The 14,435-nt window shown below is 42.6% G+C and overlaps 2 protein-coding genes across 2 annotated transcripts; both read right to left on the bottom strand.

Moving 5' to 3' along the window:
* Nucleotides 1-8,277: 8,277 nt before the first annotated feature.
* LOC124084731 (sorting nexin-3) lies at nt 8,278-9,467 on the bottom strand. The gene has a single exon (XM_046432098.1). The coding sequence runs from the start codon at nt 9,382-9,384 to the stop codon at nt 8,896-8,898; it is 489 nt and encodes a 162-aa protein (XP_046288054.1). The 5' UTR covers nt 9,385-9,467; the 3' UTR covers nt 8,278-8,895.
* A 382-nt stretch (nt 9,468-9,849) lies between these two features.
* Nucleotides 9,850-14,232, bottom strand: Idi2 (isopentenyl-diphosphate delta isomerase 2). The gene is made up of 4 exons (XM_046432129.2): nt 14,091-14,232; nt 13,197-13,289; nt 11,628-11,758; nt 9,850-10,249 (listed from the first exon to the last, which is right to left on the bottom strand). Exons 1-4 carry the CDS (start codon nt 14,230-14,232, stop codon nt 9,932-9,934), a joined length of 684 nt encoding a protein of 227 aa, XP_046288085.1. The 3' UTR covers nt 9,850-9,931.
* Between the last annotated feature and the right edge of the window lie 203 nt (nt 14,233-14,435).

Raw genomic sequence — 14,435 nt, 5'->3', positions numbered from 1 at the left:
TATAATGAATGATCTTGATGGAGGAATACTTATGTCTGAGAGGTGCGAGTGCCTTCCCCACATACATCTGGCACATCGTGGGACTATTAGCCATTCCCTGCGGCAACACTACCCACTCAAACCTAAGATCTGGCTCCTCGTGGTTACACGAGGGAAGGGTGAAAGCAAAACGTTGTGAGTCTTTAGGATGCAAAGGAATAGAAAAGAAACAGTCTTTAATGTCAATAGCAATAATATGCCAGCCCTGAGGAATAGAGGAGAGCAGAGGCAGCCCTCTTTGAATGGGCCCCATAAGTTGCATTTGAGCATTAACTGCTCGTAAATCATGCAGTAGGCGCCACTTTCCTGATTTTTTCCTAATAACAAATATGGGAGTATTCCATGGAGAAGTGGAAGGTTGGATGTGACCCAAGTCCAGTTGTTCTTTGATTAAATTATGGGCTGCTGCCAATTTAACCGAGGGAAGAGGCCACTGAGGCACCCAAACAGGCTCCTCGGTGAGCCATGTTATGGGTATTTGAGCCCCAGTGGCCCCTAGGAAAAACCCAGACCAAATCTGTTAAGCTTTTGATGACCTTGCACAGGATGCCTACGCCCCTGTAGATGTTTTCCTAGTCCTAGACCTGGCCTATACCCCATATTTTGCATAATCTGTTGAGACGCCGGGGAATAGTCATTACTAAGAGTGAACCCCATGTCTTTCATCAGATCACGACCCCATAAAGAGATAGGTAAATCAAGTACATAAGGCTGAAAAGTGCCATTGTGTCCTTCTGGGTCCTTCCAAGATAGATGTCTACAGCTGATTTGAGGGGCTTGGGCATATCCCAAACCTCTCAGTGATTGATCTGAGAGCTGCACCGGCCACCCCTTTGACCAGTCCTTTTGTGCAATTATACTACGATCTGCTCCAGTATCGAGCAATCCCAAAATTGATTTGCCTTCTATGGTTAAGTTTAAAGTAGGACGGTCATTCATATCTAAGGACAAATAAACAGAATTCCCTCCAGTAACTCCAATCTCATCACTTGTCCTTGAAAAGGAATCAGCAGAAAAGCGGGTATGCAGGCTGGGTAGAAGTAACAATTGGGCAATCCGATCTCCTGGGGAAATAGATACAATGCCCCTTGGAGCTTCCACCATAACTTTTATTGTCCCTACAGTATCAGGGCTAATAACTCCAGGAAAGACATGAAGACCTTGCAAAGTAGAAGATGCACGTCCAATTAGCAAACCTACAGTGCCAGGCGGTAAAGGCCCTTTGAACTCAGTTTCCACCAATTGGACTCCCATCTTAGGTGTTAATACGAGTCTGGAGGTGGAACAGAGGTCCAATCCCGCGGCACCTGTAGTGGCTCTCCGCGTCTCATGGGATGGCGTAGAGATGGCCATGTCTCGGGTTTGGGTGTGACATTCTCCATTGCCCCATATATTTGTGGGCCCTGGGGTCGGGGGCCCCTTCGGCCGTTTTTTGGCCCAGCTGAAATAGGCTGTCCATGGATGTCCCTCATTGATCTACACTCTTTTGCCCAATGCTTCCCTTTTTTACATTTTGGACACAGCCCTGGTTGACGAAAGCCATTGGAAGGGCCACCGTGAGGGGGTCCAGTAAAATTATCTTTTTTAGGACATTCACGTCTGAAATGACCGGGCTGACCACAATGGAAGCATGTTCCGGCACCAGGATTGCCCCCTTTTGCCACCCGAAGGACAGCAGCTGCAAGACCTGCATTAGTTAAAGGTCCTCCAATCTCTCTACACACTTTCATCCATGCTTCTATGCCCTTATTTTTATAAGGAGTGATTGCCGCTTTACATTCCTTGGTGCATTGTTCAAAGACCAATTGCTTGATAAGGGGCATGGCTCTATCAGGATCCCCAAAAATCTTTCCAGCAGCATCCACCATCCTTGCTACAAAATCTGAAAAAGGTTCTGTAGGGCCTTGTAGAATCTTGGTCAAATTGCCAGACACCTCTCCTCTATTTGGAAGCGACTTCCATGCCCGAATACAAATATTGTTAATTTGATCATATGCCTCAAGAGGAAATCCTGTCTGTTGATTTGCAAATCTACCCTGTCCCAAGAGCATATCCTTGTCCCAATGGGGGCGTCCCGCTGCATGGTTTTGGGCGGCCTGCTCTATTGCGCCCTCTAGCACGAATGCTCTCCAGTCCAAATATTTACCCGGGGAAACGCAAGCCCGAACAAGGCTAGCCCAATCAGAGGGAGTCATACAGTATCTAGACAGATTTTCCACCTGAGTCAGCGTGAAGGCGGCATCCACCCCATAAGTGCGTACAGACTCCGCCAGGGTCTTCACAATTTTAAAATCTAAGGGTTCATGGACTCTTCCCCTGTTGTCATCCTGAAAAACTGGATAAGCAAGACCCATCTCAGCGTGAACAGCCCTCCATGTTTGGGCATGGAAAGCTCTTCCCGAAACGCCCCCGCCATCCGGCGGTGGATCCGGGGGATTGCTTTTCTTGAGCCCTTGCTTATCTGTGTTCCCTTCTCCTACAGCTAAACTCCCTAGCTGACGAGACAGCCTCTCGAGCTCTTCCTCCTCATCCTCCTCCTCCTCTGACCCACTTTCGCATGGGGGTGTACGCAGCGTACTGAGATCTGGATACAACCGTTTCCTCCCCCGTCTCATGCTCTGCACACTCCCATCCTCCCGAGTCACTTCACTTTCTGCCATCTCCGATTTTTCCTCATGCAATCGCTCTAAAACCTCCTGTCCTTTAGTAAGTGCTTCCTGACATCTATCATCTGTAAGGCAACTACGGACCATTTTCCAAAGGGGTATCACCCCACCCTCTAATATGCCCTGCTCAGAAGCAAAGTCAAGATCTTTGCCTAATTTATCCCAACTAGGCACAGTAAGGCTGCCCGAAAATGCAAACCACGGTGCAGCGATATCTATCTTCTGTAAAAATCTCTGTAAAGTACTATGTTTCACTTCCAGTCCCTTGGAACGTAACAGGCCATCTAGGGCCAGGAGAAGCGGACTTGAAGATGCGGCACCCATGACGCAACAACAAAGAAAGCACAAAAAAAAGAAAGCGAAAGTAGGAGCGAAAGTACACAGTGCAGCTGCAATAAAATATAAGGCTCTCTCTTTCATTACAGAGGAGCTGTCCCGCTTTGGTCGCGGATCCCACTTACTAGGGACTAACCCCGCTTTGATCGCGGATCCCACTTATTGGGACTAACCCCGCTTTGGTCGCGGATCCCACTTACCTGGGACTAACCCGTGCACCACCCCTGACTGTTGAAAGTTCTGGTTCCCGGGTTTCGGCGCCACTTGTCGCGACCCCTTGCCCGCAAGGAAGACGCAACTCGAGAATCTTCTCTCAACAGTTTTATTCAGGTCCCTGGATATTTCTTCTTCTTCCCCTCGGGTGCCCCTCCCAGCCTTAATAAAGCATCCCAAGCCCCAATGCAAAGCTGCCGCGTGGAACTTTCTCACAGGGTGGTGAAAAATCATGTGCCAACTTTCCCAGATAAGAAATTGTTTGTCACAGACCACAGCGGAGCCAGCGCCATCTTGTAATGGCGACCATAATCTGCAGAAACGGCAGAAGCGGCTCACCACAGGATGCCATCAGAAGCCTATCAACCAAGAAAAGCCCAAGACCAGATGGATACACAACTGAGTTCTACAAGATCTTCAAAGAACTAACACCAGTACTTCTCAAGCTATTTCATAAGATAGAAAAAGAGGGAATACTTCCAAACACCCTCTATGAGGCCAATATCACCCTGACTCCAATACCAGACAAGGATACATCAAAGAAAGTAAACTTAAGACCAATATCTCTAATGAATATAGATGCAAAAATTCTCAATAAAATTCTGGTAAATCGAATACAAAAACATAAAAAAAAAAAAAAAAAAAAGCACACCACAACCAAGTGGGTTTATCCCAGGGATGCAAGGTTGGTTCAACATACGGAAATCAATAAATGTAATTCATCACATCAATACACCCAAAGATAAAAATCATATGATCATCTCAATAGATGCCGAGACAGCATTTGATAAAATACAGCATTCCTTCATGTTCAAAATGCTAGAAAAACTAGGGATAACAGGAACATATCTCAACATCGTAAAGGCTATCTATGCTAAGCCCCAGGCCAACATCACTCTAAATGGAGAAAAATTGAAAGCATTACCTCTAAAAACTGGAACAAGACAGGGATGCCCTCTGGGCAACTTGGTGACACCCTGTCTCAAGAATATATCACAGTAGGGGCTGGGATTGTGGAGTGCTTGCCTAGCATGTGCAAGGCCCTGGGTTCAATCTTCAGCACCACATAAAAATAAAGGGGGGCTGGGGTTGTGGCTCAGCGGTAGAGCGCTCGCCTCGCATGTGTGAGACCCTGCGTTTGATCCTCAGCACCACATAAAAAAATAAATAAGTGAAATAAAGGTATTGTTTCCAACTACAACTAAATAAATAAATATTATAAAAATAAGTAAATAAAGGTATTGTTCAAATACAACTAAAATAATAAATATTTAAAAAAGAATATATCACAGTGAATTTCACCTTTATGTATATTTATAATGCACTAATTAAAAAAAAATAAAAGAAAGATCACTAGAAGAAAGGAAAGGGAACAGGAGGAGGGAAGAGAGAAGGGAAAGGAAAAGTAGTAGGGACTGAATTGGAGTAAATTATATTCTGTTCTTGTCTAATTATGTCACAGTGAACCCTAATATTATGTATAACTAAAACAAGCCAATAAAAAAGAAAATAAGAAGGACTGGGGATGTAGCTCAGTGGTGGAGTGCTTACCTAGTATACACAAAACCCTGGATTCAATCCTCAGTAAAATGAATGAAACCAGTTGGTTCTTTGAAAAGGTTAATGAAAAGTACATTTAGCTACATTGAGAACGACTTAGATTATTAAAATCAAATGAAGATGGGAACATTTCTTCTGTTCTATAGAAATAAAAATGAGTATAATGGAATACTATAAACAAGTGTATCCAACAAGTTGGTTAACAGATGAAATGGAAAAATTTTTAGAAATGCAAAACTGAAGACAATCATTAGGAAATAGTAAATTTTAATAAACCTGTAATTAACAAGGAGATTTAATCAGTAATCCCAACATTTTAAAAACTGAGGAACTACCTCAACTTAATAAAGGTCAGATATGGGAAAATCCCCAGCTAAATTGTAATGTTGATAGATGGAAAATTTTACATTTAAGATCAGAAGAAAGGTAAGAAAGCCCACTCCTCCCTTTCTGGTTTAATATGCAGCTGGAGACATAGGCAGAGCAATTAGACAAAAAGCAAATAGAGATCAAAAGTGGGAGGATGAAGTAAAATTTCTTTTCATAGATCCTAAAGATCACACACACATACACACACGCGCACACACAGAGTTAACTAATGATTTCTGCAAAGTTGTAGGATACAAACTCAATATGAGAAATTCAGCATTATTTTTATATACTAATAATGACCAATCCAAAAAGGAAATTAAGAAAACAATCCTATTTATATTAGCATCAAAAAGAATGTATACTTAGGAATAATCCAAGAAGGAAAAATACTGAAAACTACAAAACATGAATAAAAATAAATCAAATACAAAAACAGGAGGCAAGAGAGGCAGGGAGGAGGGAAGCCATCCAGTGTTCCCAGATTGGAAGTCTGTAAACCTGGGGAGATCTACAGATTCAGTGCAACATCTATCAAAATCCCATGAGATCTTTTTTTCTTTTATTGCACAAATATGAAAAAAAAAATCCTGAAATTTATATGGTATCTCATGGGACCCCCAAACAGACAAAACAATCTTGAAACAGAAGAACAGTTTTGGAGAACTCACATGTTCTGATTCTTAAAAAATTCTACAATGCAATGGTAATAGACATTGTGGTACTGTCCTACAGGCAGATGTATACACCAAGGGAACAAAATATAGAACCCCAAAATAAAACCTTCCACACACTGTCAGATGACCTCAACAAGGAGACCAAGAATAGACAGGAGATGGAGAGTCTCTCCAAGTTTTGGAAAAACCTGATATGTACAGGCAGAAGAATGAAGTTGGACTCTTCCTCATAGGACAACACAAAAATACAACTGAAGCTGAGTGTGGTGGTACACACCTGTAATCCCAGCTATTTGGGGGATTAAGGCAGGAGGATAGCAATCCCAAGGCCAGCTTGGGCAATTTAGTGAAGTCCTGCATTAATAAAATATAAAAAAACAGTTGGGCATAGTGATGCATGCTAATGTCAGCTACTCAGGAAGCTGAGCTGGAGGATGGCAAGTTTGAAACCAGCTCAAGCAACTTAGGGAGAATTTGTTTCAAAATAAAATAAAAAGGTCTGGGTATGCACCTCAGTGGTAGAGGCCCAGTGTACAATCCCCAGTACCATGAGGGTATAGGGAAGAAAAAAACACTCTAAAAGGGTTAAAGACTTAAATATAAGACTTAAAAATTCTAGAACACATGGGTGGAATTCTTCATTACACTGGATTTGGCAATGATTTATTGAATATGATACCAAAAGCAATGCCAACTAAAGCAAATTAGACAAATAGGACTACATCAATATTTAAAATTTTTGTACTAAAGGACATTATGAACAGAGTGAAAAGACACTACAGAATGGGAGAAAATATTTGCAAAACCCACATATGATAAGGGATTTATATCCATAATACATAAAGAACTAAGATTCAACAACAACAAACCAAGTATAGACAAAGGACTTGAACAGACATTTCTCAAAAAAAAAATCCACAAATTGTCAAATAAGTATATGAAAATATGTTCAGCATCACCTAGTCTTGGGGAAATGCAAATTAAAAAAAACTGGTGAGAAACTCCACCATGCGGCCTGCGCATTGGTTTCATTAATGAGGTTCTTGGCATAAAAGTTAGCTAGAAGAGATCGAAATAAAACACACAGACTCAGTTACCTTATTTCTATTGCCAGGTCCGAGACGGCTCCCCTCTCTGGTTCCCTCCTCTAACCGCCCAGCAGGGCAGCAAGGATTACTCAGGGCTAGCAGGAGAGAGAGAGAGAGCATGCCAGGGAGTAGCCTTTTATTGGGGAACAAGAAATTCAGGGGATAATTCCATCCAATGAAGGTTGAGGGGGGGGCCGCACTCCAAGGTCAGGGTCAGTGATTGGCCCCTGGGGTCAGTGGTCAGTCACACCCCCACACGGACGGGTTCTCTCATCAGGAAAGGGCTGAAAAAGTTCCGACACAGCCAGAAAGCCTCAGACCCTTAACGGGAGCCGCCCAGTCACGTGTCAAAATGGCTCCCCACAAGAAACTACTACCTCTACCCATTAAGGGGGCTAAATCAAAAACAACAAAAATTTTAAAAGTGTTAAGATGTTGGCCAGAACCTGTGACTGTGGAAATAGACTTTTTTCCCTTAGTATTGGTGATTGAAGCCCAGAGGTGCTCTACCATTGAACTACATCCCCAGTCCTTTTTATATTTGTTTTGAGATAGGGTCTTGCTAAATTGTGCAGGTTGGCCTTGAACTTGCCATCCTCCTTCCTCAGCTGCCCAACAGGCTGTGATCATAGGTGTACCACCACCCCCAAAAGGAACAGACTTAAAAAATAAACTAGTGCTGCTGGGTGTGGTGGTGCATGCTTGCAATCCCAGCAGCTTGGGAGGCTGAGGCAAGAGAATTATAAGTTCAAATTCAGCCTCAGCAACTTAGTAAGGCCCTAAGCAACTCAGTGAGACCCTGTATCTAAATAAAGTACACAAAGGGTTTGGGATGTGACTCAGTGGTTAAGCACTCCTGGGTTCAATCCCGGGTACCAAAAAAAAAAAAATAGACCACTGCTTTCCAAACACAGGGATAAATTTAATAAAATGTGAGAATGACAGTTTTTCCAAGAATGATGCTCTGGCTTCCCTCCACAAGTAAAGTGTAACAGCTAACAGCAGGCAGGCCTTTTGGGTATGTTTCAAGTCAGTGAAAATTCTAAGTTACTCCAAGAAAGGGAACTACTTTAACACATTATTTCACGCTTGTCTGAAGGATCCCTAATTCATTCATTTGATGAATATGTACTATGACCACTGTGCATTACGTAGAAATACTTAATGTGGGTAAGTGAATACGGTAGTTCTTAGAAGACAGTTAATCTAGTTCTTGCAAGTTAAAGCAGGACAGCTTAAGTGTAATTTAGGCATTTCAGTTCTTGCCAAATTTTATGCTTGACTCTTTTTTTTTTTTTTTTTTTTTTTTTTTTTTTTGCATATCAGAAATGCATTTTAATTTTTATTTGAAAACAACTTAAATTTTTAGACAAATGATTTTAGTATATAAATTTGATTTTGTTTTTATACAGAATATAAAGATTTCCCTCATTAATCTTCCATGTGAAGGGTATTACAGACTGGAAGGAAGATATGTTCTGCACACAAGTCTGTATCTTCTGTGTGCGGCACTGGAAACAAATGGTGTAGTGCTCCTACACATAAATTAGATCAAGTGACATTACAGTTTAAAGGGGGAGAAGAGAAATATTGTCGTTAATCCGATTCAAGAAGCAAACATGACACAAAAACTGTGCAAATAAGACCAAGTCAGTAACTTTAGTTAGGATATTGCAGATTATAAGGGAAGGTTTGTGAGGCTATAGTGTGCACCACATTAAAACAGCAAGAAAAGCTATTTATATGGAAAAGCTGGAATGAGGGATTTCCACTAAAGCAAATTAACTTCTTGTCAACTGCCAAAACAAAACAGAGCATATGAGTGTTAGTATACTGAAGGCATGTTATACCAGTTTCTGTGCAGCATGCTAAAAGTTATTTAGAACTTCTTCACACTGGTGCATACGAATCATTAATGGTCACATTTTTGCTTCTTCTCACCAAATTTCAGGCATGTCTTATTTTAGATGGAGTATAGCTTTTATCTATGATCTCATCCTGTAAAAACATGTGAAGACAACGTTCATTCTGTGCCAGAGGATGACCAGCGACCTTGTTTATAAACTGCTCCAGCCCTTGCTTCCTTTCCTCTATAAAATTGTCATCAAATATTCCATCATCTCCTCTAAAAGGTAGTTGACGCAAAAATGCTTTCCCAGGGAGTGGGGGAACTACAACCTTGCTCTCTCTCTCTAATTCACTTCGCAGCCATTCAAAGTCACTGTATCTTCTTCTAACAGTAGATTCCTTCAGCTTGAAAATAGGAAGATTTGTCTTGACCCTGATTTCGTAGGTGGTAAAGCGGCCCCGGCCGACCCCCACGGTCTGCGGGTTGCTCACATCGATCTCGAGGAAGTTGCTGGGCGGCCCGTAGGCGTCATTCAGATTCTGCGGCTTGGTGATCAGCCGCCGGGTGTCCGCCACGGTCTCCGCCATTTCGCTGTAGCCGCAGCCGCCGCGGGCTCCCTCCGCCCACTCCGCGTTCCACAGACGCCGCCGCTGCCGCCCGCCGCGGGGACACGGGGGATATGCTTGACTCTTAATAGCTGGATTTGGCTTCCTGTGCTTCTTTCAATAAGAGGCCTGGAGACCCATCCAAGGGCTGTCCAAAGATGGTTATGTGACATTTAGCTACTGCAATGCTGATTTCAGATCTCTACTTGTGGGATTTTCTCTTCTTCTTTTTTCCTCCATTTTTAAAATGAACTTTAAAATTTTTTAGAAATTGCATCTGGGGCAAACAATAAATTCCCTCCCTGCAATTAGGCAGATGAAAGAAATAAAGCAAAAGGGGGAAATGAAGACAACATGACAAAGCAGATTAAATGATCAAAAGTAGTGATTTATAGATGATTAGCAATCGAGTCCCCTTTTTTCCCTTTTTTGGTTGAGGTGCGTAATCCCATTTAAACCAGAGTCTCCCACTTGCAAGCATAGCCTTTGCTATCTGGCCCTTCCTGGCAGACACTTTCCTCCCTGTTTTTCATATTCTGTGTATCTTATGAAGCTCCACAAACTGGGTCACTTCATCCAAGTGAGGCCACCACTTATACAGAAACCTCTCTGCAATGATTCTCAGCCAGGGCGTGACCTTCACTTCACCCCTGTCTCCCTTTTCCAGGAGCTCTTCCAATTCCTCCTGGGCCAGGTAGCAGCAGCTGTCAACTTCACTGGGATCTGGGTGGATGGTCACATTCTTCTTCACTAAGAGAAGGTAGCAGATCTCATGTTCTCCCCAAATTTGATCTGATTTTGCTTTGTAATGATATCTTGTCATAAACACTATGTCATCTGTAGAAAGCTGTGGCAGAAATTGATGCAACATTAATAACATTAACATAAAACACAGTGTACAGGAAAAAGGAGAAAATGAACACATTTGTTTACCTCAGATAAACAAATTCTGTTGGTAATTGGTTATTATCCAAACCTTAATTTTAAGTGATTGTTTTTTTCTTTACGGGGAGATTGCAAACTTTATTGGCACTAACACAAAAATAAAATTGATTCAAGAAATGGCAGATCACTTTGACAATGCACAATTTTTATGCAGATGTATGCATTATGCATTTTTATGCAGATTTATGGATGCATGCTACCTTTTAAAATTGCCTTGGAGACCTAGGGAATGGCTATAAAACAGCTGACACAGATGGGAAAAGCTTGTAGACTCCCTGAAAAGTCAGTTAGCCTTAGCAGATGTGATCTTTCTCAGATTTTTTCCTTAATGTCATGACGATGGACAAATACCAGGTCCATATTTGGGACATACATGGCATGAATATTCTTTCCTTCCAAAAAATGATGATGATGTAATCAGTGGCACTTTGGTATGTCAAGGATTTCTGGTGAACACTCTACAGGTGTGGTCTTGTTTTTAACCATTGGTCATCTCAGTAGACATTGGTTTGATTGTTCTGGAACAGCTGGAGAGCTGTTGCTCAGGCCTATTCCTGTCCCCTGCTGTCATGAGATATGCCCTTCTCATTTGAAACTATGTCATCTGTGATGGGAATGTCTAAGTCCAGGGGCCTAAGACTCCCTGTGTATTCACTTGGAAACTGTTCCTAAGGAGCAATGGTCCTTGTTTCTACCGTGTTAACACAGTACCAGAAGTGCAAAAACTGCTAGTGGTCTACACTGATAATGAACTTCAGAGGTTCAGTTCATGGTCAGCCAACTCTATTGCTCTGGCCAAGATGAGCTGTAGCATCATGGCTAAAAGCATGGTGAAGGAAAGCTGCTCACTCTGTGGTAGCCAGGGAGCAGAGAGAACTAACTAAAGTTTTGTAGACTCAAATCTGAATAATAATCTGACTTTGGTTTCCTTGGTGTAACAAATGTATCTCTGTCCTATTTTGAAGGACCAACTCCTCCACCCGCAACAACAGAAAATCCAATGAAAACTGGCCATCCCCTCTCACCTACTGGCTTTACAGATAAAGTTAACAAATGGGTAATGGACAGTCACGGCTGATCCTGGACATTCCTTTTAGCATACACTGCAATTTCTTCTTCAGTTTTTTTTAATAGAAAACCAGATTCCTGAACCATCCCAACCCTGCCCAGAACAAACCAATGTGCTATGACCCTGTCCTCTGCAACAGCACCATTGCCAGGCCAAGGGCATAGATCCAGTTCCCAGGACAGCACAGCTGTTACTGGGCAGATGTTCCTACCTGCTCCTGGGGAATTCCCAGCTCAGCCTGCAGGCGTCTCAGGGCTGCCCTCTTCACTCCCAAGGCGTCCTTTTCTTCCAGTTCTGCAGGGTTGTATAATGGGTGACTACTACAGGAGTCAGAAAAATGCCCTGGAAAGAACATACAAGGGAAACATCCCTCTTACTTTATTCCTCTTACTTTATTTGAATATATTAAATACAAATACAGACTCTTTGGGTAAAATCGTCATTATCTGTCATCATCAGCCTGGTAGGTGGGAAGTGCAGGTTTGCTGTGGTGCTCAGGGCAGAGCCTGTGTCCCTGCTGCCATGGGGTGAGGGTTTGGGTGAGGTGCCTCTGGGTGGCTACTTGAGGAGCTGTTCCTAAGACTCAGCCTTGGCTGCCTGCTGCAGGTGCTCACCCATATGCCCTGTTGCACTCTCCAAGTCAGTCTCAGGACGAGAAGCACCTCTTGGGCAGATTTATGTCTCACAATGGATCTGAAATCCCATTTGAGAGAAGAAGAGATGAGCGCATGTGTGTATGGCATCGGTGGATTTAGAGTCTCGCTGGGGAAGTAAAGGGCATATGTGGGAGTGTTGGGCTTGGGACACACCACCTCAAAATGGCAGGAATAGGAGATTGGGAAATGCCACACCAAAATTGCTGCTTTGGATTCCAAACTGAGAAAACCTGGAAAAGAGCAAGTGGAGGAAGGGGCTTGCTCTGAACTTGCCCTATCTGACCAGAGAAAATGAAAACAACATTATACATCTTCTCCCTGGGAAGTCAGTAAGATGCCCTGCGAAGATCCACCAGCAGAAATTAGAGGGGCTCCCCACCCAGACAGCTTTTTCACAGGTGGCACCTATTCTGACAGTTCCTCCTTGAGATCTCCTATTACCTGGGAAGCTTTTATATTTGCATCACAAGGCAATCTTTATTCCCCATATTATTTCTTCCTTTACTTTTCCATAACTTGTCCCACTTCCCTCCAGAAGTCCCTGCCCCTATTCTTTTCTGTAGTTCAGGATATTTTATGAATGTCGTCATCTGCTATCCTCGCTTCTAAAGGGATATTCTTACATTTGTCATGATCTTAGGAAGTATAGAAAAATTCAGTCTTAAGACTTGGATGGTAGGATGATAGTTTCTATCATTATCTTCTTTTTTTAATATTTGTTTTTTAGCTTTAGGTGGACACAATATCTTTATTTTATTTTTATGTGGTGCTGAGGATCGAACCCAGTGCCTCACGCATGCCAGGCAAGTGTGCTACCACTTGAGCCATATCCCCAGCCCTTATTATCTTCTTAATTTTATGTTTAAATATTATTTATTTTAGTTCCCCGATACTTTAGATGGATAAGTTCTTCTGGATTTAAATAGCTTTATACTGCCATAAAAAAAAAATCCCAACTAGAAAAAACCCAGGCCACTGAAGAAATATCAGACTGGTAAGTATGGGTCTGCAGTTTCCTCTTAAAATGTCATCTGGCTGTGCAGATAATTCATGTCTCGGAATCCGCCAGGTCAGATTACATGGAAAGTTTCTGTTAAGTCATAGGTTCAACTGAATGGACTTACCAGGAAAAGTCAGCTTGACATCTGATCGCGTCTGAATCAGGACTTTCTTCTCTGTATTGAACAAAACCACACTGAAGGCTCTGTGCAGCAGCCCTGGGAGAACAAGCCCAAAACTGTGAGTGAACACAGGGAGTCCCTGCAATAGTCCTCAGTCTTTGTCTTATCTGAAAAATCTGTATATGACCCTTGAGTAGGGCAAGGGACATGCAGTTGTCTAAATTGACATTTTGAAACCTCTAGGTAATTAAACTTGTTTGACAAAGTGAAACTCAAAGTAAAAGTTTAGGCTTGTCAGAGAAGACCAGAGCTGGATGGTAGTTCAATCAGGAAAACCAGATTTTATTCACAACTATTACAGTATGGGAAAAGAGACCTTAGAGTAGCTCTGGTATCAACTCTGAAATCAGCACTGGCGGGAGGGAATTTGTCCCTAAGGAGCAGAATGGAGGAAGGCCGAAGGAAAATTTCTAGGAGGGTATGTCTGGGGCAAGAGGCATTCCAATTAGGTCTACAGGATTAATATGGTTCTTTCTCAAGATGGGCTTGGGTGATCAGACATCACCTGAGAATGGTGTGGCATGAGGACCTGAGCAGATATGGAGGGTGGGAGTCTCTCCGAACCAAGTTAGGAGGATTCTTGCCTGAGCTGGGTTTTACAAGGGAGCGCACAGTTGTCTGGGAGGCTCAGGACTCTGCTGACACTTAGGCTGAGCAGAGACTCTTTGTCAAGGGGGGTGCCTCATAATCTTCTCCCAAAGAGAGAAGCTGTGAAAGGACAAGGTGCCCATATGGCCTCCTTATGCAAAAAGCCCAGATTCTCCTGCCTCTCCATCTCTCTCAGGTGGGAAAAATGAGAAAATCTTGCAAAATTAACAAAGAAACATTCGGTGACACCTTTCTCGATGTTCTCGTTCAGATGGCAGTTCCTCTTGGTGTCCTCCCCAAGGACCTTGTCATCTTCATCAACCACAATGAGCATTTCATTTAGGCGTTGTAGTTGATGTTCACTGAGCCAGTCGGGATGGACTTCAGACATAGCTGCGCGCTGGAGCCAGCCTGAAATGGGTGCATGAAATTTCCTCTTGTGCAGAGGATCATATCTAATTTTTGCTATTTGTTACCAAGCACCTCAGGATTTATCATATAGTATTGAAGTAGAACTATTGTTAAGTATAAGAGGGGTATGGTGCTTATAATTTAGTGTTTTTCTGAATAGGAAATCTTGGAGAGATATATATA

This window comes from Marmota monax, unplaced genomic scaffold, assembly GCF_021218885.2.
Source record: "Marmota monax isolate L192 unplaced genomic scaffold, Marmota_monax_Labrador192_F-V1.1 WCK01_AAM20220418_F8-fsc00071, whole genome shotgun sequence".
In the NCBI taxonomy this organism is placed as follows: domain Eukaryota; kingdom Metazoa; phylum Chordata; class Mammalia; order Rodentia; family Sciuridae; genus Marmota; species Marmota monax.
Note: the sequence above shows the minus strand (reverse complement) of the source record. Positions and strands in the feature narration are given on the sequence as shown.